Source organism: Vulpes lagopus, unplaced genomic scaffold, assembly GCF_018345385.1.
Source record: "Vulpes lagopus strain Blue_001 unplaced genomic scaffold, ASM1834538v1 ctg180, whole genome shotgun sequence".
In the NCBI taxonomy this organism is placed as follows: Eukaryota; Metazoa; Chordata; class Mammalia; order Carnivora; family Canidae; genus Vulpes; species Vulpes lagopus.
The window spans coordinates 52,652-79,897 of record NW_024570645.1 but is presented as its reverse complement, the minus strand read 5'-3'; the positions used below and the strand labels follow the sequence as shown (position 1 = coordinate 79,897).

Here is a 27,246-nt window from a genome sequence, read left to right as displayed (position 1 = left end):
ATAAGTCAATCGGAGAAGGACAAACAGTGTATGTTCTCATTCATTTGGGGAATATGAATAATAGTGAAAGGGAATATAAAGGAAGGGAAAAGAAATGTTGGGAAATATCAGGAAGGGAGACAGAACATAAAGACTCCTAACTCGGGGAAACGAACTAGGGGTGGTGGAAGGGGAGGAGGGCGGGTGTTGGAGGGGAATGGGTGATGGGCACTGAGGTGGACACTTGACGGGATGAGCACTGGGTGTTTTTCTGTATGTTGGTAAATTGAACACCAATAAAAATTAATTAAAAATTTAAAAAAAGGAAAAAAAAGAAAAAAAAGGAGAGAGGACTCAAAAGAAACCAACTCTGCTAATACCTTAATATTGGTCTTCCAGCTTTTAGCATTGTAAGAAAATAAATTCCTGTTGTTTAAGTCAAAAAAAAAAAGCAGGTTAAAGGAATATAAAAAATATGATGGATATGCAGTATTCAGAAATTGCCTCTGTTTCGGGACTCGAATCAAAGAAGACAGTTGAGAACGAAATTGCTACTAAGGACAATAACAAGGTTTGAGAACATTTTTATTTTAGTCATACTAACCTAATTTCATGAAGCTGGACAAAAAAATTGATTCCTTTGTAAGCCATTGAGATATATGACATGAAGTTAGAACTATCTTTTTTACTCAATTGGGTTATCTTTAAAGAAATCTCTGAACTTTCATTTTGTTGGAATCAAGCTTTGAATAGATATCCTTCACAGCATTCAACAGCATCTCAGAAATTTATTTTATTAAATAAATATATTGTTTTCCTGAGATAATTATAATTATATATGCCTTTAATATACAGGGTCAATGTGAATATTATAAAATACGACACTGGAATATAAAATATGACATATTAGGAAAAAATAATTAGTCCTAAACTTGAGAAATTTCCTCTTATTGAATTCAATCGAATTTAAACATTTCATGAAATATCCAGTTTTCATATCCCAAAGGAATCATTTCTCTCTTACCTATAAATTGCCAAAGTAATTACAGAAGTCCCTGCATTTATAAAAATGGTCAGAAACATTGACTATTTTACCAACATTTACCAAGTATTTTATTCGGAATTCAAGCAAAATAACGATGTCAAGCAGTTTACAATAGTTTTTTGTTTTTTTTTGTTTTGTTTTGTTTTGTTTTGTTGATTTTTGTTTTGTTTTGTTATTTAAATTTATCCTGGGAGTATTCATGTATGAATTCTCACTTCTAACTTTATAATTTGGCACCCTATAAAATTCATCCTTTGCTGATTGACATTTCCCTATGCTTTTGACCTTCAAAAATAGACCAACCTTGAAAAAAGAAAATAGACCAAATTTGGATTTCAAAAACCTGATTACTGAGAATAAATTGTGCTTTAGTGGCCAGAATGTAGACATTTTCAAAGTGATGACCAAAAATATAATACAGTTTTCCAGAGTGGCCGCACCATTTCACATTCCCACCAACACCTACCTGCCCTACGACCCAGCAATTGCACTGTTGGGGATTTACCCGAAAGATACAGATGCAATGAAAGGCCGGGACACCTGCACCCCGATGTTTTTAGCAGCAATGTCCACAATAGCCATACTGTGGAAGGAGCCTCTGTGTCCATCGAAAGATGAATGGAGGGCAGATCCGGTGGTGCAGCAGTTTAGCGCAGCCTGCAGCCCAGGGCCTGATCCTGGAGACCGGGATCCAGTCCCACGTTGGGCTTCCTGCATGGAGCCTGCTTCTCCCTCTGCCTCTCTCTCTCTCTTGCTCTGTATCTCTCATGAGTAAATAAAATAAAATCTTAAAAAAAAGAAAGATGAATGAATAAAGAAGATGTGGTTTATGTATACAATGGAATATTACTCAGCCATTAGAAATGACAAATACCCACCATTTGCTTGGATGTGGATGGAACTGGAGGGTATTATGCTGAGTGAAATGAGTCAATCGGAGGACAAACATTGTATGTTCTCCTTCATTTGGGGAATATAAATAATAGTGAAAGGGAATAGAAGGGAAGGGAGAAGAAATGGGTAGGAAATATCAGAAAAGGACACAGAGCATAAAGACTCCTAACTCTGGGAAATGAACTAGGGGTGGTGGGAGAGGAGGAGGGCGGGGGGTTGGGGGTGAATGGGTGACGGGCACTGAGGGGGGCACTTGACGGGATGAGCACTGGGTGTTACTCTGTATGTTGGCAAATTGAACACCAATAAAAAGTCTATTTATTATTAAAAAAATAAATAAAAAATAAACCAAAAAAATAATACATTGAAGGGTCTGGGGGAAAGAAAGGAAAATAGGTAAGTAAAGAATGAAATAAAGGGAGAAAGAGAGGGGAAATTTTAGCTGTATTGTAATTACTTATAACCACTGGAGATATCTCAAGGCAAAATAAAAAATGGGAACATAAAGACTCCTAACTCGGGGAAACGAACTAAGGGTGGTGGAAGGGGAGGAGGGCGGGTGTTGGAGGGGAATGGGTGACGGGCACTGAGGTGGACACTTGACGGGATGAGCACTGGGTGTTTTTCTGTATGTTGGTAAATTGAACACCAATAAAAATTAATTAAAATAAAAAAAATGGGAATAGACCTATAACTATGAGGAAAATTGAATCACTATGTCCTTAAATAATATGGAATTTTTTTTGTTTCTGTAAATAGAGATCATGGCAATCATTTCAAACAATCAGTTTCTAAATTTCTTTACCTTGTTATTATTATTCTTTACCACACATTCTACCAGTAAAAAAAACAAAACTCAAACAAAACACTTCAATTTCATACTATATGTATATTTGTTCATAAATTATATATTTACCATAGTATAGAATATTTAAACATGTTAATAGAAAAATAGAAATTGAGCAAGGAAATTAGGCAAAAGAATCAATATATTTTATAGTATAACTGTGATATAAATTAATTTTAATGTTAATGGTACAACTATTAGATTCAATTTGTTAAAACATATATTATTATCTTTGCAAATATCAGCTTAATTTTGTGATAAATTATGTGAAAGTCTTATTCTAAGCCTATTTGATCTTTATACTTGGAAGGGCCTTCATAGCTCAAAATGGACGCTTCACAATGCATGCCAGTCACATCAGAAGAAGTGAAAATGACAGTTTTTCTTCTGACCTATTTGAATTTCTTGATATTAAATTACTACATTTCTGTCTTCTCTAATGTAAATCTGCTGCCTAAATTTTTATTTCTATATAAATAGTTTAATTTTTTTTTCTATATAAATAGTTTTAAAGTGGACAGAAAGTCTTTATTTGGAATATTTTAATAGAGATTAAAATATTTCCGGGTTTCCCAAATGGGTGCATGAGCATTTTCATACTCAATGAATTTATGTAATCTTCAGTAACAATAACCATGGCAATAATTTCAAGCAAACAATTTCTAAATTTCTTCAGCTTAACACATTTCTTTTTGAAAACTTGTTACTTTTTTATATACTATTAAAATTCCATGCATTTTGGGACAGAGTGGGGGGAAATGTCTTGATGAAAGCATACTATTGATGGGTTCTGTTATCATAGAAAAGAGAAATTTGGAATCTGTCTACTTGTAATGTATATTTAATGTGTATTTAAAAATGTGTATTTAAAAAATACTTTGTGTGAGAAATTCTGATTCTCTGATACATTTTTTGAAAATATACCATTAAATGCTTCCTCCATTGCCCCATCCTCCCTACTTCCTCTTCTGACCCTTTGAATCTAAAAACCATCCCTAGAGAGAAGGCTGTACAAAAACAGCCTGTGGGCTTGTCCTGAAGGTTGTGGTTTGCTTATCAATGGTCTAAATTATATCAAAAGGCCAGAGATGACCCTAAAGCCAGGATGAAGGTCTGCTATCTTGTCTACTTTAATATATTAAGGTGATGCAATCTACCTGTTATGTTCTAGTAGTCCATAAAAATAGGTTCAGAATTCAATAACTTAGTATTTAGTCCCAAGACTGTTTTGGATTTAAACTAACAAATGAGCCATAATTTAAAACACAGTTGCAATTGGTGTTACCAACTAATTTGGTATATGAGTCTACTGTCATGCTTTAAGATTCATCTGGGGTAGGGCAGGTAAATATTTTGATTAAATAGCTATGTGGAAGGGATCACCATTTCTACATCATTTTAAAAAGTATTTGATGGTAGTACCAAATACTACAGTTTTGCCTAGGAAAGATGCTTTGATGTATTATTTGTTAATGAGGGTGAACTCCATGGTTTTCTACTTGGCTCTGAGCATATCTGTGTTAATATATTTAGGATGACTTTTCAGATGCAGTAGAATCACTATAAATATCCCACTTTCATTTCAGACCAGCAATTACGATTCCTTTCAATGTTGTTCATACCTCCTTGTGAATCAATACCTTGTACAAATAATTTTCTTTTGGATCTTCAACACTTACACAGTTAAGGGATATATAATTGCATATTATAAAACTGTTCCAGGTTTTGTCATTTTACATCTTTGGATTTATTTTTCTAATATTTCAAATTTAATCAGGATGAATCATTCACAAATCCAAGTTGCTATGTAATTGAACAAAAAATTATAGCAATCATCAGAAGTTTGAATTCCATTAAATCCACAACCACTACTCAGGCCTCACTCTGACCTGTGATGTGCTGGTAAGCTAGCTTTCTGAAAGTAACAGCCTAGTTTAAAAAAAAAAAGAAGAAAGAAGGAAGAAAGAAAGAAAAGAAAATCACAATCATTGAAAATATATCAATAAATTCACCCTTATGTAGAATTATATTTACTTTCCCCTGGTATGTCACCCTTAGAATCTACTCTCACATATATTTCCCGAGACTTTTGTCAATTTTAGTTGATAAATTATTGCTATGTTCTTAATATGTACCCCCAAATTATATGTTGAAATCATAACCCCCAAAGATGATGGTATTAGGAGATAGGGCTGTTCTAGAACAGACAAATTTATAGGGAAAGTAAACATGTTAGAGATTGCCAGGACTTGGGAGCTGGAGAGTTGAACAGTTGAGGCACAGTTTTTTATTAGAGTAGGAAAGCGATTGCATATGACACTACAGTTGTCATGGTTATATCACACTACAATTGCCAAAACAAGTAGAAAGAAAATTACAACACAAAGAATAACTCTAATGTGTGCAAATTTTAAAAATAGATCCAGGATCTTAAAATATAATGCAGAAGTATTTAACAGTATTATGAATGTATGGAACAACCTCACTGAATGGAGAAGGGGAAGAAAAGATGCTAACCTATGTGTAGAAATGAATGAATTAGTAAGACTCAAGTCAAAATTCCTGTATTCTGGTTGATGAAGTTGCTTCCTATAATACATTTCTATTGTAATGGAATAATTGAGTCATTGGCAGATGGTAGAAGCCATTGTTTCACTGCTGGAGTGATACATATGAGCAAGAGGACAAATGTAGAATGATTCATGTGATATTGGGTTAAAGTGGAATATATTAGTATGAATTCATGAGTAGCTTAACATAGATACAGAAGGATACGTATGCAAACACATATTTGTGTGTATAGATCTGGTTAGGTATAAACATATATTCCCTGGCTCATCACCTGAGAGTATCCAGAACAGACAAATTCCAATAAAGTGAGATTCTAGAAGTTGCTTGACAAGTACTTCTCAAAACCGTCTTGGTTATCAAAATAAGAAATGTCTAAGAAACTGTCATAGTCTATAGGAACCTAAGGGTACAAGTCCAATAAATTTAATGATATCACCCAAAACGTTGTTATCTTATTGCTTTAACAAACTCAAATTAGTTTGGTTGGTACACATTCTAGGTGGTAACATGGTCACAAGGAGTCTAATAGATTTAAGCTTAATTCTGGATAAGTTTTATAAAAATGTCCTTGTCCCTCATGCACCTGACCCTTCAAAGATGAAAGGTCTGAGTGTCAGTAGGGGATAACTGGAAACCAGTGAAATTACAGCCCTGGAATGGACTACTCAGATTTTGTGGAAGTGGAGACAGAGAAAAACCCAGCATCAGGCAGGAGGACACCTTAGACCTCAGAAGACTGTTAATGATCTTTGTCATTAAGAACTGTTCCTAGAGCCTACCTGCAGAAGACAAATACTCCAGCGCAAAAGCCTTAAAAATACTTGCCTGTCAGGTAAGCCATCCTCCACCAGATGGTTCTGTGAAGGTAACAGAGACAATAGGGGACCATTCTAGCACTCCCTTGTCACTTCTCTCACCTTCTTTCACCCTCAGGCAAAATACTTCTTTTTAAATTTTATTTTAATTCCAATAAAATTAACATTTCAATATCCACTTCAGATGTACAACATAGTGAACAACAATTGTATACATTACTCAGTCGTTATTATATTAGGTGTGTTATTAATCCCCTTCATCTATTTTACCCATCACTCCACCTGCCTTCTCTCTAGTAACCATTTGTTTGTTCTCAATAGTTAAGAATCTACTTTTAACCAAAAAAGACAAACCATGTCTTTTTTTCTTTGTTTATTTTGTTTCTTAAATTCCACTTATGAGTGAAATCCTATGGTATTTGTCTTTCTCAGACTTATTTCACTTAGCATTATATCCTTTAGATTCATCCATGTTGTTGCAAAAGACAAGATTTCATTCTTTTTTATGGCTGAGTAGTATTCAATTATATATATATGTATATATATAATATACAAAATATGTATAATATTATGTATTACACACATACAATATTATTACATACATATTATTATACATATTAATGTACATAAAATATTACTATATTACATAATAATACATAATATCACATAATATTAATATACATAATATGCATGATATATTATTTTACATTATATTTATATTTTTGTATTTTATATAAGTATAATATTATAATTGAAGATAGATATCATATCTTTATCCATTCATCGGTCAGTAGTTGCTTCAACAATTTGACTATTGTAAAAAGTGCTGCAGTAAACATAGGGGTTCAAATATCCTTTCAAATTGATGTTTTCATATTCTTTGGGTAAGTACTCAGTAGTGGAATTGCTGGATCATATGGTAGTTCTATTTTTAATTTTTTGAAGAACCTCCACAGTGTTTTCCACAGTGGCTGCACCAGTTTGCATTCCCACCAAGAGTGTACAAGGTTTCCTTTGTCTCCACATCTTCACCAATATGTGTTCTTTCTTAGGTTTTTTACTTTAGTCAGGCAAAACACTTCCAAATATCTCCCTCACTCCTATTTTAAGTCATATACTGGAGCAGACAAATGTCACATGGTTGATGGCTTGAACAAAAAAGACAGACTGGATTAAATATACCTGCAGTCCCTCCAAGAACAAGTTATTGAATTGGGAGGCCACAGTCTTCCTAACCAGCTGAAAGCTATGTTGGAGGCACTGCTAGCCTGTAATATAAATGAGGCATGTTTAACTTGGCTGCTAACCTCCAAAATTGTAAATTCTTTCTAAAAGACTTCGGGTACTCTTGTGTTTCTACTTGTGTGAGGCTGGTCATTGGTTTGCATTGTTTCAGAGAACACTGTCAGTGCATCTTGGGAGTGATAAAAGAGATCAGCAGATTAATCAGAGAGGTCAACAGAGGAGCATACCTTGGTGAATTTGCAGCAGAAGCTGAGGTTTAGAAATGAGGGGTGGATTTGGTGGGAGGACATTCTGAAACATTTCCACATATTTTGATAGTTTTTGTTCTGGACTCTCTATTCAAGAATGTTTGTAACAGACTTAGGAGATTATTCCCCCTTAGCAGAATATTAAAGATACTGTCTTCTAGTAGGGCAAAATCAGGCATATTTTTCTCTTTAAAAGACTGATAATTGCTCGCTTAGAGGATCCTCAGGCTTAGATGTAGGTGCCTTGTGTAAACCACAATATCCATTAGGGTCCTTCCCTGCAGAGAATTTAGGGGTAAAAGGAGCTGATGAGAACATGAAGCTCCTGCTTCCTGCTATATAATAAATAATAAAGTTTTCTGTCTTTGACTCAGTAGGATATATCTGTCAGTATCTATAAAATGATGGTGGGTCAACCTGTTAGACTCAAGGTAAAAGTTCAGACCCTACTCAGGTTTTGATTAATACCATGGATTTGGTAGAGTATGAGAAAGACAAATATCACAGCACTTTAAACAATAGTGACTCTATTTTTATCTCGTTTAAATGTTAAGGCTGGTATGTTGAAGCTCCTCCATGAAGTCACTGTGTTTCTAAGTGGGTAGGACCTGCAATTGTGTCAGGAACCTGGGTGTGCTCTCTCTTGTTGAGTAGTCGGTGTATTCCTAGTATCATTACCCATACTCATGGCTCCAAATGGCTTGCCATCCCATGTGCTGATATCATCACAACAATGAGAGAAGGTAGAGAGGAAGAAGAGGGCAAACGCTTTTTATCAAGGGATAATACTTGGAAGTTGCACAACATCTCCTTTTAGATCCTTTGCTCATAATTTAGTCACATGGTCACAAGTTGCAAGGAAGGGTAGCTTACATAGATAAATATTCCATTAATACAGAGGAAGTGGAGAATGCTTGAGTGTCATGAAATATCAGCTTAAGATCTACTAGATCATTTTGTAAAGACTATTTGGAGGAAAGACTGAATTCAGAATAGAAAAAAAGTAGTACATAGGATATAAAATGTCAGGTATTTCAAGTACAATTGACAGGCTATGACAGGCTAATAAATTCTCCAACTAATATTGTCACTTGGTATTACCAATTAAAATAATCTTTTCTTTTTCAAACTCCTATTGCTTGTATTTCTCTGTACTTGGGATATCAAAATACATCTGTGTGGAAATCCAAACACAGATTAAGGAAATCTATACTGAAAGCTTTGGAGACACAATTAAAAGTAGTTTTGAAAAAATATATATATAAATTTCTTCTTTTAAGTATTTAGTGCCTGGGGAGAACTCACGTATAATGCATAAATTTGTGACCCTTTGGGAATTGTGTTCTGGGATCTCATATTCTCTGGGAACTCTTCCTAATCTTTAGATATTTTCCTTCAGGGCACAGAAAGCATAAATATTCAATGGGATTAAGTGTTGATGAGTTTTATACACCACTGTGAATAATACTAAGAAAAACATTCAATATATAAAAAAAGTAAGTTGTAGTAATGGGGAAATTTAATATACTAGTCTAAAAATCTGGGGAAAAAAGCCCTAAAACCATTTACAAAGTTGCTGTGAGTAGATAAGAAAAACAATCATAGATTGTGGGGTAGAGGGATTTATTCAGAGAGGATCTGAATGCTAGTGTTGTCTGTTCAGCATGATAATAAAAGAGTTAAATATTGAAATAGAGCTACTTTGAATAAATTTGTTTAACATCTTCAAGAAAAAAGTGTGATGTTTAAGTTTTGGTAGACTGATTTAGGACTCAAAACGATGAAAGTAATTGGTATGTCTCAAATTTAAAGGCCACATTTGGGCAGCCCAAGTGGCACAGCTCTTTAGCTCTGCTTGCAGCTCCGGGTATGATCCTGGAGACTCAGGATCGAGTCCTACGTTGGGTTCCCTGCATAGAGCCTGCTTCTCCCTCTGCCTGTGTCTCTCCCTCTATCACTCATGAAAAAATAAATTTAGAAATTTTAAAAATAATAACAAAATAAAGGCCATATTTCCATTAGATATATTTTAACCCATTTTCTCCTATTTTTACAATTATGCTATTAACCTTATTTTTTAACCTTCAAATTTTGATTTAAGGGAAATCAAGAAAACAGAATACAATGAAAATTTAGTATTGAAAAATTACCTTTTAAAAGTTTCGCTAGTATTCACAAGATCTAACCTAGGCCTAACTTCTAATGGTTTTATAACATGACCTTGCTAATGTTTGTACAGTGCATGTTGGGGGGATGGTTAGTGTGTGTATCTGTGGAAGGTGGACAAAGAAATAATCTGACATAGTAAACGTATGATGTAGGTGTTTTAGATATAAGCATTCCTACAGTTGTTGCCATTGGAGTAATTTTTGTAAATGTATAAAAATGTGTGATTCATCGTTTCACAATGACGTGAATGTAAAAGAAATGTGAAGGAAAAACAGCAGTCCTCTCTTTTATTCACTCAATTAGTAACATGACTTTGACAACAGATCTTTTTTATCTTAGAATCCTCCTATAAATGCCTCTAGGTAACAAATTTTATTTGTACTTGTATGTGTATTTTTACTTATATGTCTTTGAAATAATAATGTATGTTTTTGAGATTGGAAATAATTATATTTATATTCTCAGAGCAGAAAATATAGTCTTATCTGGGGCCCATTATTAAATTTTAATCATTTTATGTATTTGATATGAAGATACCGAGGAAAGAAATCTCCCTTAGAATCAATTTTTTTAAAAGCACTATAAACTGACCTATAATCATTGGTAGAAATTGTACTTTTCAGAGGACAACTAAGAAAAAAAAACACTCTTTCAAACTGATCTCTAATTTGATAGCTGTGCAAACCAAAATCATCTGATTATCTCATTTCATATATGCCATGTATTGTAATAACTATACTTATGTATAGTTTATATTTATTTAATTATGTGTTAGCTTGGGCAGCCCGAGTGGCTCAGTGGTTTAGCACTGCTTTCGGCCCAGGGAGTGATCCTGGAGACCCGGGATCCAGTCCCACGTCGGGCTCCCTGCATGGAGCCTGCTTCTCACCTCTGCCTGTATCTCTGCCTCTCTGTGTGTCTCTCATGAATAAATAAATAAAATATTTTAAAAAATAAAAATTATGTGTTAGCCAAATATTTGAATATTCTTATGATAGGGAAAATACATCTTCTAAAATTTTGTCTGTGACTCACTCTGTTTGAAATTTACCACATACCTCTTCATTTCTTTGAGGTCATGCTGATCACAAATTGTTCCTCTTTTCTTTATTTTAGACAAAGAATAAAATAGTAAGTGTAAAGCATAGAAGCAGATGGAGAGAAATTTTATGGTAAACATTCTCTTATAGTTTTTATTTACTATACTGACTAATTTACATACTTTAATTTTAAGATTATTACTAATTTTGAAGCTTTAGTCTTCTTTTAATCTTTACTTAATAATTTGCTTCTTTCAATTTTTTTCCCTAAGCTTACTATCCTCTTTTTTTAATCTATTTATTTATTTGAGAGAGAGAAAGAAACAAAGAGCAGAGGGAAGGGAAGAGGGAGAGGGAGAGAAGCAGACTCTGCACTGAGCACAGAGTCAGACTCGAGACTTGATCCCAGGGTCCTGAGATATGACCTGAGCCAAAATCAATAGACCACCGCTTATTTGGCTCGGACACTCAGGCACCCTTCACTATCCTATTTCTAAAAACCCCTTCATGCTTCTCTAGGTTTCCATAAAGCTTTGTCTATATATTTTCCTCCCACTCATATGAACAAATACTTATATATTTATATCTCCTTCTGTATTCATTACTCTCATTTAATTTTTTTTCAGAATCATAACCTTTAATTTTTTTTAATTTATGATAGTCACACACACACACACACACACACACACACACACACAGAGGCAGAGACACAGGCAGAGGCAGAGACACAGGCAGAGGGAGAAGCAGGCTCCAAGCACCGGAGCCCGATGTGGGATTCGATCCCGGCTCTCCAGGATCACGCCCTGGGCCAAAGGCAGGCGCCAAACCGCTGCGCCACCCAGGGATCCCCAGAATCATAACCTTTAAAGTAAAACTGCACTTTCTTATTATACACACCAACATGCTGATTTTGTTTGGGAATACATTGTGTAAGAGCGGAGATGATAACAACATTGATGGGATGGAAATACTACTAAGGCCACAAAACAAAATTAGTCATGATATTTCATATTCACTTCTCTGAAACTGTATCTCATTAGCCATGAAAGAAATGACAGAAAAATCAGGCATTTGAATATAATTAGTTAAGTAAAATGATAAAGTTGTATTAACTTGTTTATTGATTATTGGGAGGTATGTGTGTGTATATGTTATGAAAATCATTTCCTGATTTACTTTAATGACAATAATCATATTGGTTCTAGAATGCAAACCCCTTAATTGAAAAAGAAATGATATCCATCTCAACTCCTGCACAAAATCAAGAGAGAAGAAGAATTTTTCCATGCTTTGAAAGTCTAATTTCCCTCTGATATTTCCTCTTATATAAAAACAATCAACAATTGCTATTATCACATAGATTATTTTCTGGTAGAACTGCCAATTAAAGATGAAATTCTCTGTACAGATACTCTGGAAATGCAAACTATTGTTTGTCCCGGCATATACATCTTTAAAAACATGAATAAGCATTATGTTATTCTATTTGAAACATCATTTTGCTAACTTTACCTTAAACACTTAAATCAGTGTCATTTTTCCATTGGGATCATCAATTTCTCTCTTTTTTCTTTCCTATTTAGACCTGGGAAAGTAGAGGACAGTAGTAGGAAACCACACGCAAGGGATAGTGTTTATCCTGGCAGGTCTGACTGATGATACACAATTGAAAGTTGTGTTGTCTTCCTGCTTCTCACCTACTTGCTGAGCATCTCTGGCAACTTAACCATCAGCACACTCACCCTGGTGGATACTCATCTCAAGACCCCCATGTATTTTTTCCTTCTCATAAATTTCCTATACTATTACATGCATCCCTAAATTGTAGATCATTTCTACTGTGACACAACCCCCTTGCTGCAGATTCATGAGAGACACACAAAGAGAGAGAGAGAGAGAGAGAGAGAGAGAGAGAGGCAGAGGAAGAAGCAGGCTCCATGCAGGGAGCCCCACATGGGACTCGATCCCAGGTCTCCATTTCCTTTAATTTCTTGCAGCTCAATTGTTTTTTACCTTCCTTCCTGGTGCATCTGAATTTTGTTTGCTGGCAGCTATGTCTTATGACCACTATGTTGCCATTTGTAAGCCCCTGCATTACACAACCATCATGAGCAGTAAGATCTGCATGCAAGTTGTCTTCTGTTGTCGGTTTGCTGGGTCTTTTGTCATCTTTCCACCTCTCTTCTTAGGCTTAAATCTTGACTTCTATGCCTTTAGAACATTGTTGATCATTTCTACTGTGCCACAACCCCCCTGCTGCAGATCTCCTGCTCAGACACACAGCTCTTAGAGACAATGGGATACTTTGTCTTTGGTGACACTCACAGTCACGTTGGTAATGGTGATAATATCATATAACTACATTGTATTAAGAATTCTAAAAATCCTTTCAGTCAATCAGAGGAAAAAGGCTTTTTCAACATGTTCTTCTCACATGATTGTGATATCCCTTTCTTATGGCAGCTGCATCTTCATGTATGTTAAGCCATCAGTCAAACAAAGAACATCTTATTCCAAGGAAATTGCAGTGCTCAACACCTCCGTTGCTCTACTTTTGAATCCTTTCATCTACACTTTGTGGAACAAGCAAGTAAAAACAGCCTTCATGAACATGGTACACAAAATTGTTTCTTTCTCAAACAATGAGTATCCTATTATATAATATATATTGGAAATGGGCAAAGAAGTTTCAAATAGTGCCAGCATATTCAATAGTAGTTCTCAATACACAGATTCCTCTTCTTTTTTCATTTATCCCTATAATATATTAATCTCTTTCAAATTTTATTCACAAACACTTTGTTCCACAGAAGTTAATGTTCCCTATATTCTTTATTAGATATATACTTTTTCACATCTTATTTCCCTTTTTCTCTAAATAAAGGAACGAAATTGAACTACATTTTTCTTAAAATTTAAAAGACTCCATTCATTTGTTTGACAGAGAGACAGAGTCAGAGAACACAAGAAGGGGGAAAGATAGAAGCAGAGGAAGAAACAAGGTTCCCGCTGAGCTTGGAGCCCAAAGCAGGGCTGGATCCCAGGACCCTGGGATCATGACCTGAACTGAAGGCAGACGCTTAACTGACTAAGCCACCCAGGCTCCAGAGCTACGTTTTCAACATGTCTCCTTTGTCTTTAATTTGTAATTAGTCAAGACTATAAAATGTTGTTTGATTTGAATTATACTTAATATAACACACTATTCCAAGTTTATTACCATCTTTATTTGTAATCAGGTATATTTTTTTAAATACTGAGTTTATTTACTTACTCATTTTATTTACTTAAAATTAATTTTCATTTATATTTCTATAATATAGTTTAGTAATAATGATTGTGTTTAAAGTAATTAATTTAAAATTTTAACAGATATTAGCCATAATTGGTGATGCTCATCTTTGAAATTGTTTGTCTATTAAAAATGATTGTTTTGCTAAAGTATGTTCTATATGAACCAGTGATTTAGAAGAAAACATTTTTGAATAACACCATCCTAAGTAGTAGAATAAAATACAGGCAGGAGGGGGTCCCTGGGTGGCGCAGCAGTTTGGCGCCTGCCTTTGGCCCAGGGCACGATCCTGGAGACCCGGGATCGAATCCCATGTCAGGCTCCCGGTGCATGGAGCCTGCTTCTCCCTCTGCCTGTGTGTCTCTGCCATTCTCTCTCTCTCTCTCTGTGACTATCATAAATAAATAAAAAAAATTAAAAAAAAATAAAATAAAATACAGGCAGGAGGATGATTACATTAATATATAATCAACTGTACTATATTATATGTTTGGATACAACTTGTAGAATGAACTGCATCTTAAAAGAGATTTGAGTCACAAATGTGATTTCAAGCATGTTGAAATACAAATATATGTATATAAAACACATATATATGTAAAACACGCAAATATATACATCTATCTATCTATCTATACAAAACATATTGAGACAGTCTAACTCAGTTGACCCTTGAACAACATAGTGATTGGAGCACTGCCTCCCTGGAAAGTAAAATCCATGTATAACTTTTTACTCTCTAAAATCTTATCTGCTGAAAGACTACTATTAATAGAAAGGCTTATTGGTAACATAGTCTATTAACACATATTTTGTATGGTATATGCATTATATCAATATATAATTCTTACAATTCTTACAATAAAATAAGCTGGAGTAAAGACGATGTTAATAAAAAATACATTTACAGTACTGTATGTATTTTTAAAAAATCCACATGTAAGTGAAACAATGCAAGTCAAACTTGTGTTGTTCAATAGTCACCTGTACAAGTATAACTTAAACTAAGGCTTTCTCAATATTCTGATTATTCTGATCCTACTAATGAGCCAAACAATGATTTTACTTAAAACATGTCCAAGTAAAAGCACTAAGTTTTTGCTGAGATATTCTGATAAAGCTTCTCATTTTTAAATGTCTGTCACTTACAAGTTTTTTACCACAGATTATCTAAACCTTAATAAGGGTCTAGCAATTCTAAACTAAGATATTCCTATTCAAACTTCTTCCCACTCCCAACTAGATTCAGCTGCACCACCTGCCTTTTCTGTTGTTTGTCTATGACATATCACCTTCTATTATGTACACTAGAACTGGTACATTTGGCCTCCAAAACCTGCCTCCCTAGAGAGTTTATTACTGTTGGTTTTTGCTTTTTTTTTTTTTTTGCTTCTGTTTTTGTTAGTTTTTTAAAAATATCTTTTTGTTGGAGTTCAATTTGCCAACATATAGCATAACACACAGTGCTCATCCCACCAAGTGCCCCCCTCAGAGCCCATCACCCAGTCACCCCATCCCCCCACTCACCTCCCCTTCCACTACCCTGTGTTCATTTCCCAGAGTTAGGATTCTCTCATGTTCTGTCTCCCTCTCTGATATTTCTGACTCATTTTCTCTCTTTTCCCTTTATTCCCTTTCACTACTTTTTATATTCCCCAAATGAATGAGACCATATAATGTTTGTCCTTTTCCGATTGACCTATTTCATTCAGCATAATACCCTCCAGGTCCATCCACGTCGAAGCAAATGGTGGGTATTTGCCATTTCTAATGGCTGAGTAATATTCCATTGGATACATAGACCACATCTTCTTTACCCATTCATCTTTCGATGGACACTGAGATTCCTTCCACAGGTTGGCTGTTGTGGACATTGCTGCTAGAACATTGGGGTGCAGGTGTCCCGGCGTTTCATTGCATCTGAATTTTTGGGGTAAATCCCCAACAGTGCAATTGCTGGGTCGTAGGGCAGGTCTATTTTTAACTCTTTGAGGAACCTCCACACAGTTCTCCAGAGTGGCTGCACCAGTTCACATTCCCACTAACAGTGTAAGAGGGTTCCCTTTTCTCCGCATCATCTCCAACATTTGTTGTTTCCTGCCTTGTTAATTTTTCCCATTCTCATTGGTGTGAAGTGGTATCTGATTGTGGTTATGATTTGTATTTCCTTGATGGCCAGTGATGCAGAGCATTTTCTCATGTGCATGTTGGCCATGTCCACGTCGTCCTCTGTGAGATTTCTCTTCATGTCTGTTGCCCATTTCATGATTGGATTGTTTGTTTCTTTGGTGTTGAGTTTAATAAGTTCTTTATAGATTTTGGAAACTAGTCCTGTATCTGATATGTCATTTGCAAATATCTTCTCCCATTCTGTAGGTTGTCTTTTAGTTTTGTTGACTGTATCCTTTGCTGTGCAAAAGTTTCTTATCTTGATGAAGTCCCAATAGTTCATTTTTGCTTTTGTTTCTTTTGCCTTCGTGGATGTATCTTGCAAGAAGTTACTGTGGCCGAGTTCCAAAAGGGTGTTGCCTGTGTTCTCCTCTAGGACTTTGATGGAATCTTGTCTCACATTTAGATCTCTCATCCATTTTGAGTTTATCTTTGTGTATGGTGAAAGAGAGTGGTCCAGTTTCATTCTTCTGCATGTGGATGTCCAATTTTCCCAACACCATTTACTGAAGAGACTGTCTTTCTTCCGATGGATAGTCTTTCCTCCTTTATTGAATATTAGTTGACCATAAAGCTCAGGGTCCACTTCTGGATTCTCTATTCTGTTCCAACGATCTAGGTGTCTGTTTTAGTGCCAGTACCACACTGTCTTGATGACCACCGCTTTGTAGTACAACCTGAAATCTGGCATTGTGATGCCCCCAGCTATGGTTTTCTTTTTTAAAATTCCCCTGGCTATTCGGGGTCTTTTCTGATTCCACACAAATCTTAAAATAATTTGTTCTAACTCTCTGAAGAAAGTCCATGGTATTTTGATAGGGATTGCATTAAACGTGTAAATTGCCCTGGGTAACATTGACATTTTTACAATATTAATTCTGCCAATCCATAAGCATGGAATATTTTTCCATCTCTTTGTGTCTTCCTCAATTTCTTTCAGAAGTGTTCTATAGTTTTTAGGGTATAGATCCCTTACCTCTTTGGTTAGGTTTATTCCTAGGTAACTTATGCTTTTGGGTCCAATTGTAAATGGGATTGACTCCTTAATTTCTCTTTCTTCAGTCTCATTGTTAGTGTATAGAAATGCCATTGATTTCTGGGCATTGATTTTGTATCCTGCCACGCTACCAAATTGCTGTATGAGTTGTAGCAATCTTGGGGTGGAGGCTTTTGGGTTTTCTATGTAGAGTATCATGTCATCAGAGAAGAGGGAGAGTTTGACTTCTTCTTTGCCAATTTGGATGCCTTTAATGTCTTTTTGTTGTCTGATTGCTGAGGCAAGGACTTCCAGAACTATGTTGAATACCAGTGGTGAGAGTGGACATCCCTGTATTGTTCCTGATCTTAGGGGAAAGGCTCCCAGTGCTTCCCCATTGAGAATGATATTTGCTGTGGGCTTTTCATAGATGGCTTTTAAGGTGTCGAGGAAAGTTCCCTCTATCCCAACACTCTGAAGGGTTTTGATCAGGAATGGATGCTGTATTTTGTCAAATGCTTTCTCTGCATCTAATGAGAGTATCATATGGTTCTTGGTTTTTCTCTTGCTGATATGATGAATCACATTGATGGTTTTACGAGTGTTGAACCAGCCTTGTGTCCCGGGGATAAATCCTACTTGGTCATGGTGAATAATTTTCTTAATGTGTTGTTGGATCCTATTGGCTAGTATCTTGTTGAGAATTTTTGCATCCATGTTCATCAGGGATATTGGTCTGTAATTCTCCTTTTTGGTGGGGTCTTTGTCTGGTTTTGGAATTAAGGTGATGCTGGCCTCATAGAACGAATTTGGAAGTACTCCATCTCTTTCTCTCTTTCCAAACAGCTTTAGTAGAATAGGTAAGATTTCTTCTTTTAACGTTTGATAGAATTCCCCTGGGAAGCCATCTGGCCCTGGACTCTTGTGTCTTGGGAGGTTTTTGATGACTGCTTCAATTTCCTCCCTGGTTATTGGCCTGTTCAGGTTTTCTATTTCTTCCTGCTCCAGTTTTGGTAGTTTGTGGCTTTTCAGGAATGCGTCCATTTCTTCTAGATTGCCTAATTTATTGGTGTACAGCTGTTCATAATATGATTTTAAAATCGTTTGTATTTCCTTGGTGTTGGTTGTGATCTCTCCTTTCTCATTCATGATTTTATTAATTTGAGTCTTCTCTCTCTTCCTTCAATAAGTTTGGCTAATCGTTTATCTATCTTATTAATTCTTTCAAAGAACCAACTCCTGGTTCTGTTTATCTGTTCCACAGTTCTTTTGGTCTCGATTTCATTGAGTTCTCCTCGAATTTTAATTAACTCTCTTCTTCTGCTGGGGTGGGGTCCATTTGCTGTTTTTTTCTCTAGCTCTTTTATGTGTAAGGTGAGCTTTTGTATTTGAGTTCTTTCCAGTTTTTGAATGGATGGTTGTATTGCGATGTATTTCCCCCTCAGGACTGCTTTTGCTGCATCCCAAAGATTTTGAACGGTTGTATCTTCATTTTCATTAGTTTCCATGAATCTTTTTAATTCTTCCTTAATTTCCTGGTTGACCTTTTCATCTTTTAGCAGGATGGTCCTTAACCTCCACGTGTTTGTGGTCCTTCCAAACTTCTTGTTGTGATTTAGATCTCATTTCAAGGCATTATGGTCTGAGAATATACAGGGGACTATCCCGATCTTTTGGTGTCGGTTCAGACCCGATTTGTGACCCAGTTATGTGGTCTAATCTGGAGAAGTTACATGTGCACTTGAGAAGAATGTGTATTTAGTTGAGTTTGGATGTAAAGTACTGTAGATATCTGAGATATCCATCTGGTCCAGTGTATCATTTAAAGCTCTCGTTTCTTTGGAGATGTTGTGCTTAGAAGACCTATCGAGGGTAGAAAGAGCTAGATTGAAGTCACCAAGTATAACTGTATTATTATCTAAGTATTTCTTCACTTTGGTTATTAATTGGTTTAAATATTTGGCAGCTCCCACATTTGGGGCATATATATTGAGGATTGTTAAGTCCTCTTGTTGGATAGATCCTTTGAGTATGAGATAGTGTCCCTCTTCATCTTTCACTATAGTCTTTGGGGTAAATTGTAGTTTATCTGATATAAGGATGGCTACCCCTGCTTTCTTTTGAGGACCATTTGAATGGTAAATGGTTCTCCAACCTTTTATTTTCAGGTTGTAGGTGTCCTTCTGTCTAAAATGAGTCTCTTATAGACAGCAAATAGATGGGTCCTGCTTTTTTTATCCAGTCTGACCCCTGCGCCTTTTGATGGGGTCATTAAGCCCGATCAGTTTCAGAGTTACTATTGACAGATATGAGTTTAGTGTCATCATGATATCTATTCAGTCCTTGTTTTTGTGGATTGTTCCACTGAACTTCTTCTTAAAGGGGAATTTTAAGAGTCCCCCTTAAAATTTCTTGCAGAGCTGGTTTGGAGGTCACATATTCGTTCAGTTCCTACCTGTCTTGGAAGCTCTGTATCTCTCCTTTTATTCTGAATGAGAGCCTTGCTGGATAAAGTATTCTTGGTTGCATGTTCTTCTCATTTTGGACCCTGAATATATCCTGCCAGCCCTTTCTGGCCTGCCAGGTCTCTGTGGAGAGGTCTGCTTTTACCCTAATATTCCTCCCCATAAAAGTCAGGGACTTTTTTTCTCTTGCTGCCTTAAGGATCTTCTCATCTTTGGAATTGCAAGTTTCACTATTAAATGTCGAGGTGTTGAACGGTTTTTGTTGATTTTAGGGGGGGGGGATCTCTCTATTTCCTGGATCTGAATGCCTGTTTCCCTTCCCAGATTAGGAAAGTTTTCAGCTAGGATTTGTTCAAATACATATTCTGGCCCTCTGGCCCTTTTGGCACCCTCGGGAACCCCTATTAAACATAGGTTTTTCTTCCTCAGGCTGTCGTTTATATCCCTTAATCTGTCTTCATGGTCTCTTAATTGTCTGTCCCTTTTTTCTTGAGTTTCCCTCTTTGCCATCAAATTGTCTTCTATGCCACTCACTCGTTCTTCCACCTCGTTAAGCCTTGTCATTAGGACTTCTAGTTTGGATTGCATCTCATTCAATTGATTTTTAATTTCTGCCTGATTGGATCTAAATTCTGCAGTCATGAAGTCTCTTGAGTCCTTTATGCTTTTTTCTAGAGCCACCAGTAGCTGTATAATAGTGCTTCTGAATTGGCTTTCTGACATGGAATTGTAATCCAGATTTTGTAACTCTGTGGGAGAGAGGACTGTTTCTGTTTCTTTCTTTTGAGGTGAGGTTTTCCTTCTAGTCATTTTGCTCAGTGCAGAGTGGCCAAAAACAAGTTGTATTGGGAACAGGAGAAAAAGAGAGAGAGAGAAGGGAAGAAAAGAGAAAAAGAAAAAAGAGAAAGAAGAAAAAAAGGAAAAAAAGAGAAGAAAAAGAAAGAAAAGGAAAAAAAGGTGAAAAAAACGGGTGTGGGGGAAGCAATCAGAAATCAAAAAGAAAGAAAAAAACACAAAACAAGAAAAAACAAAAAACACGGGGGAGTATCTTCTGATTCTGTATAGTTTAAGTCCCTTGACTTCCCCTGGAACTTGTCCTTGTAGCTGGTCTTCTGGGGGAGGGGCCTGCTCTGCTGATTTTCAGGTGCTAGCACTTGGGGGAGCTGCTCTTCCCCCTGCCTGGTTCAGGGCTCAGTGGGGGTGTTTTCCCCGTGAGGCCCCAGGAGGAACAGCCACAATGGCTAGGCAGCTCTGGAGCCCTGGATTCAGCTCCCACAGTACCTCCAAGGCTCTCCGTCTGCAGGGCCTGGAGGCTCCGGCGCGGGACCACTGATCTGCTCAGCTCCGGGCAGGAGCGTCCTTGCTGTCCTGGGCCCTCCCGGCCTCTGCCTGTCCCGGGGGGAGGCCGGATCCTGGGCTGTGTCCTGGCGCCCTGTGCTCCGGGGCCTGCGCTGTTGCATTCGCGCTCCCGCCCCGCAGCCCCCTCCGCGGAGCCGCCGCCCGAGCCCCTCCGAGCTGCTCCGGGTCCCGCCTGCGCGCTGCAGCCCTTAGGGAGCTCGGCGCACTCTCCTGCGCGCGCCGCAGGTGTTTTTTAGTGTCCCAGGGAGCCCGAGGGCATCCCCCCCTCCTGGGTCCTGCTCTAACTCCCTGCGGGCCCCTTTCCGCCCGGGAAGGTTGGTGCAGCTCCTGCTTCTCCGGGACGGGGCTCTCCTGTCCTGGGGACACTCGCCCCGGCCTCAGCCCGGCTCCTCGCGGGGCCCCTCCCCCTTGGAGGCCTTTTGTTTCTTTATTTCTTTGTCCCCGTCTTCCTACCTTGATAGAAGCGAGAACTCTTCTCACTGTAGCGTTCCAGCTGGTCTCTCTTTAAATCTCAGGCCGAATTCGTAGATTTTCAGGATGATTTGAAGGTTACCTAGGCAATTTGGTGGGGACAGGTGATTTGGGGACCCTACTCTTGCGCCATCTTGCCCCTCCTCCCCTCCTCCATTTCTTTCAGAAGTGTTCTGTAGTTTTTAGGGTATAGATCCTTTACCTCTTTGGTTAGGTTTACTCCCAGGTATCTTATGCTTTGGGTGCAATTGTAAATGGGGTTGACTCCTTCAGTTCTCTTTCTTCAGTCTCATTGTTAGTGTCTAGAAATGACACTGACTTCTGGGCATTGATTTTGTATCCTGCCACACTGCCAAATTGCCGTATGAGTTCTAGCAATCTTGGGGTGGAGGCTTTTGGGTTTTCTATGTACAGTGTCATATCATCTGCGAAGAGGGAGAGTTTGACTTCTTCTTTTCCAGTTTTAATGCCTTTTATTTCTTTTTGTTGTATGATTGCTGAGGCTAGGACTTCTAGTATTATCTTGAATAGCAGTGGTGAGAGTGGACATCCCTGTCTTGTTCCTGATCTTAGGGGAAAGGCTCCCAGTGTTTCCCCATTGACAATGATATTTTCTTTGGGCTTTTCGTAGATGGCTTTTAAGATGCTGAGGAATGTTCTCTCTATCCCTACACTCTGAAGAGTTTTGATCAAGAATGGATGCTATATTTTGTCAAATGCTTTCTCTGCATATTTGAGAGGATACTATGGTTCTTGTTTTTTATTGCTGATATGATCAGTCACATTGATTGCTTTACGAGTGTTGAACCAGCCTTGCATCCCGGGGATAAATCCCACTTGGTCATGGTGAATAATCTTCTTAATGTATTGTTGGATCCTTTTGGCTAGTATCTTCTTGAGAATTTTTGTATGTGTGTTCATCATGGATATTGGTCTATAATTCTTTTTGGTGGTGTCTTTGTCTGGTTTTGGAATTAAGGTGATTTGGCCTCATAGAACGAATTTGGAAGTACTCCATCTCTTTCTATCTTTCCGAAAAGCTTTAGTAGAATAGGCATGGTATCTTCTTTAAACATTTGATAGAATTCCCCTGGGAAGCCATCTGGCCTTGGACTTTTGTTTCTTGGGAGGTTTTTGATGATTGCTTCAATTTCCCCCCCACTTATCGGCCTGTTCAGGTTTTCTATTTCTTCCTGTTCCAGTTTGGTGGTTTGTGGTTTTCCAGAAATGCGTCCATTTCTTTTAGATTGCCTAACTTATTGGCGTAAAGCTGCTCATAATAAGTTTTTAATATCATTTGTATTTCCTTGGTGTTGGTGGTGCTCTCTCCTTTCTCATTCATGATTTTATTAATATGAGTCTTTTCTCTCTTCTTTTTAATAAGGCTGGCTAATGGTTTATCTATCTTATTAATTCTTTTAAGGAACCATCTCCTGGTTTTGTTCATCTGTTCCACAGTTCTTGTCTCTCTTTCATGGAGTTCTTTTTTTAAAGATTTATTTATTTATTTATTCATTTATTATTCAAATTGCTACAACTATTCTATCTATATTTTTCTTATAAAGTGTAGTTTTCATCTCTATAAGTTTGATTTGGATCTTTTTAATATTTTTCTTTTTTTACTTAATATGTTCAATCTTTCTTCACTCTTCTTCAATATACAAAGTATAGTAATTACTGTTTTAACTGTATTTTGTTTTAATTATATTATCTTTTACATTTGTGTTCTATTTGTATAGCTGTGTCTCATTATAAGTTGTATTTTCCTGCTTATTTGCATGCCTGGTGAATTTTAATTGTGTCAGGCTTTATGAATTTGCCTTCTTGAATGCTGGATGTATTTTTATCCCTATGAAGATTCTTTAGCTTTATTCTGGTATCACTTGAATCACTTGGAAATAGTTTTGTCCTTTCAGATTCTGTGTTCATATGTGTTCAATTGGACTAGAGTAGCATTTAGCCTAGCATTTCCTTCCCCAAACTGAGGCAAATCTTTCTGAATAATACCCAGTAAATTATGACATTTTGTTTTTCTTTTTTAAAAACATTTTATTTATTTATTCATTAGAGAGAGAGAGAGAGAGAGAGAGAGAAGCAGGCTCTGTGCAGAGAGCCTGACGTGGTACTTGATCCTGAGTCTCCTGACAGGTATTCAGCTGAATGATCATGATGGAGCCATCTGTAGATCACCAGATATCCTTTTGTATGCCTATTCCACCTCTTGGTATTCTTTCTCATGAACTTTAGAGTGGTATCTCTTGGTACTTTCTGAAGTACCACCTACATCTTCTTAACTCTGCCAGACTGATGGACTTTGCATGGGTCTGCCCACCACTATCTTCAGAATGCAAGCTGAGGTAATCACCTCTCAGGTATCACTTCCCTTTTTTGACTGATGTCAGTTTTCTGGAACATGTTGGCTTAAATTTATAGTGGTTTGAATTGGAAGAGAATATATGCTCCCAGTTACTCCATTTTATCTTGAGCTTATTATATTTTTGTGCTCTTTTCCTCAATATAAAACACTTTGTAAAGTTCTAGATTTTTGAAAATCTAGAGTGATTAATAATCATAACTTGCTTTTTTGCTTACTCTAAATATTCCTGTAAACATTTATTTTCTTTAGTTATGGTTAAATTTTATTTTCTTTTATAACTCTTTTTATTTGGGTATTTTGTATGTTTTGTCCCTCACCTTACAAAATGAGTAATACTGTTTGCTACCTAATAGACGTTTATTATTATTATTATTATTATTATTATTATTATTATGGGTAGATATTTTGGCAGGAATGGCAGAGAAGGTAGGAGATGAAATGCTATCCAAGATCTCGCAGTCTAGCTTAGACAAGTCAAACACCCATTAAATGCCGATTTGTAAAAATATCCATAATACTTTGCTGTCCTCATATTAGTAGATGGGTTTTGTCATCTCTTGAGTGTGTACTGCCATTATGGCTTGCTTTTATCAAGTAGCTACTATCATTGAATATTTTAGTGGGATATGAGAGCTATATCTGGTTATTTTGAAGTATCTGGAGAACTTGGAGAAAGAGAAGTGATTGTCTCACAATTTTAAATTTCCATCTCAAGGTATGAAAAAAGGAGTTAGAAAACTCTGACTTCCTTAAAATAAATCCTATATCTCCTATAACTACAGGATTGAAACTTTTTGAAACCAACCCAAGTCTAATCATGTTGTTGCAAATTGAATTCATAATCTCCAGGGGTTACTTGAGGACACATGTGAGTAGATTTTACTGAAAGACTCAGAAAAGCAGACATTTATTATCCTTCTTAAGGGTTTGATCTCCTCTTTCTTGAAAAATATATAAGTTTTGGGGATCCCTGGGTGGCGCAGCGGTTTGGCGCCTGCCTTTGGCCCAGGGCGCGATCCTGGAGACCCGGGATCGAATCCCGCGTCGGGCTCCCGGTGCATGGAGCCTGCTTCTCCCTCTGCCTGTGTCTCTGCCTCTCTCTCTCTCTGTATGACTATCATAAATAAATTAAAAAAAAGAAAAATATATAAGTTTTGAAGTAATTTTCTTGCAGGATAATGCTGAACTTGGTCAAGATTCACCCCACCATCTCTCATTGCTTGATACCTAATAACAGACTCAAGTTCAAACAGACTCCAGGGTGTTGGATACACATTATGATATAGAAGGAAGTAACATGCACACTAAAAGAATTTCATAAGGGATCCCTGGGTGGCTCAGCAGTTTGGCACCTTCCTTTGGCACAGGGTGCGATCCTGGAGACCGGGGATCGAATCCCACATCAGGCTCCCGGTGCATGGAGCCTGCTTCTTCCTCCGCCTGTGTCTCTGCCTCTCTCTCTCTCTCTGTGACTATCATAAATAAAAAAAAAGAATTTCATGACAGCTAATTTATATCAACTAAAACTTATGGAACATCTATGGGAATAGATCATAAGAGTTATGTAATCATGGTAAAATGAGAAGTAACAATGGATGTTTTTAATATAAAAATATTTTTAGTTTTCTAATCCTTTGAAAGAAATGCCATATTTTTAATTGAGTCCTTAAAGGCTTGTTTGACTTGCTTATTCCGTAGTGTATAAATGAAAGGGTTCATCAAAGGTATTGAGGTATTGAGCAATGATGCTACCTTATTAAGAGCCACTCCTTCCTTTGCAGGTTTGATATAGATGAAGATGCAACTTCCATAGGTGATAGAAACTACAATCATATGGGAAGAACAAGTGGAGAAAGCCTTTTTCCTTTGCTGAGCTGAAGGGAGTCTTAAAATGGTCTTGACAATATATGTGTATGACACAAATACACAGACTAATGTGACTATGAGGGTCAACACAGCCATGATTAAAACAGGTTGCTCTACAAATTGAGTGTCTGAGCATACAATCTTCAGGAGAGGAGATGCATCACAACCAAAATAGTCAATGAGATTGGAGTTACAGAAATCTAGCTGAACTCCCAGGCTAAGTGGTGGGAGTATGACAATTAACCCAATCAGCCAACAGCAAAGGACAAGAATTGTGCATACCCTTTCATTCATGATGATAGGGCTTGCAGATGGCAACATAGCGGTCATAGCACATGGCGATTAGAAGAAAAAATTCTGTTGCTCCAATGAGGATAACAAAAAATAATTGGATGACACAAGCATTATAGGTAACACTTTTGTCCTCAGTTGTCAGGCTGTATAAGAATCGAGGAACACAGACAGTTGTAAATATTATTTCTAAGATGGAAAAATTCCGAAGGAAAAAGTACATGGGTGTTTTGAGGTGAGAGTCTACAAGAGTGAGGAGGATAATGATTGGATTTCCAGCAACAGTGAAAATGTAGGTGAAAAACAGAAATAATGAAAGAAAAACCTGTAGTCGTGGATCATCTGTTAATCCTAGTAGGATGAATGTTATTGCAGAATGATTTTTCATTACTGACTTCAGATATATAATGAGTTTGTATTATTAAGATACAAACCTTGAATCTGAGGAATAGAATATAAAAGTAATATATCAATAAGCTATTTAGAGAAAAGTAGTCCAGCAAGCTAGTAGAAGCGTATTTTAGAACTTTTATTTGATTGTCAGTAATCTGGTGTAGAAGTGATTGCATCATACTTCATTTCCCTGGACTCTGCTTTACCTTGGTCTTCAGAATATGGTTTATAGAAAACATCCCTCTGAAATTTAATTTCCACTCCAGTTATAGGACTAATTTTAAAGTATACAGAAAATACCACAAGGATTTCACAGTCTCCTGAGATTAGGGCCAGCCATCTTGGTATTTCTAGTCCTCAGTGTAGAGTAGGAAATTCATAAATGTTAATAAATAGAAAAAATATGTATACAATTTTTATTTCCCACCTGTCAGGACAACATATCAGCAAGTCATTCTCATAGGCTATAATAGTATAATACCACCAGTGGCTTAGTTGTATTATTTCCATGCTTTGCAACACTCGTTCCTTCAAATAATTACTTAATCTTCCCAAAATCCTGGAAAAGTCTCTACTGTGTGGGTGAACTGGGAGCAGTATTACAGAGTTACCATGAAATTTCTTGAGTCTCATATTTCTCCAGAATTTCTTCTTTGCTCTCTTTTTATAATAGACTGAAATATTCGAGTCTTTGTCCTTCCCCTGTATCAGCTTGATCAGTCTTCTTTTGTTTC

At 36.8% G+C, this 27,246-nt stretch overlaps 1 protein-coding gene and 1 pseudogene across 1 annotated transcript; one reads left to right on the top strand and one right to left on the bottom strand.

Annotated features, from left to right (window-relative positions):
• The window catches only part of LOC121483834, a 43,712-nt pseudogene extending 30,197 nt beyond the window's left edge, over window positions 1-13,515 (top strand).
• Window positions 13,516-25,588: 12,073 nt separating this feature from the next.
• LOC121483841 (olfactory receptor 6C2-like) lies at window positions 25,589-26,507 on the bottom strand. Its single transcript, XM_041742360.1, is given in 2 exon segments — window positions 25,589-26,129; window positions 26,131-26,507. Coding segments are annotated over 2 exon segments (918 nt in total).
• Window positions 26,508-27,246: the final 739 nt, after the last annotated feature.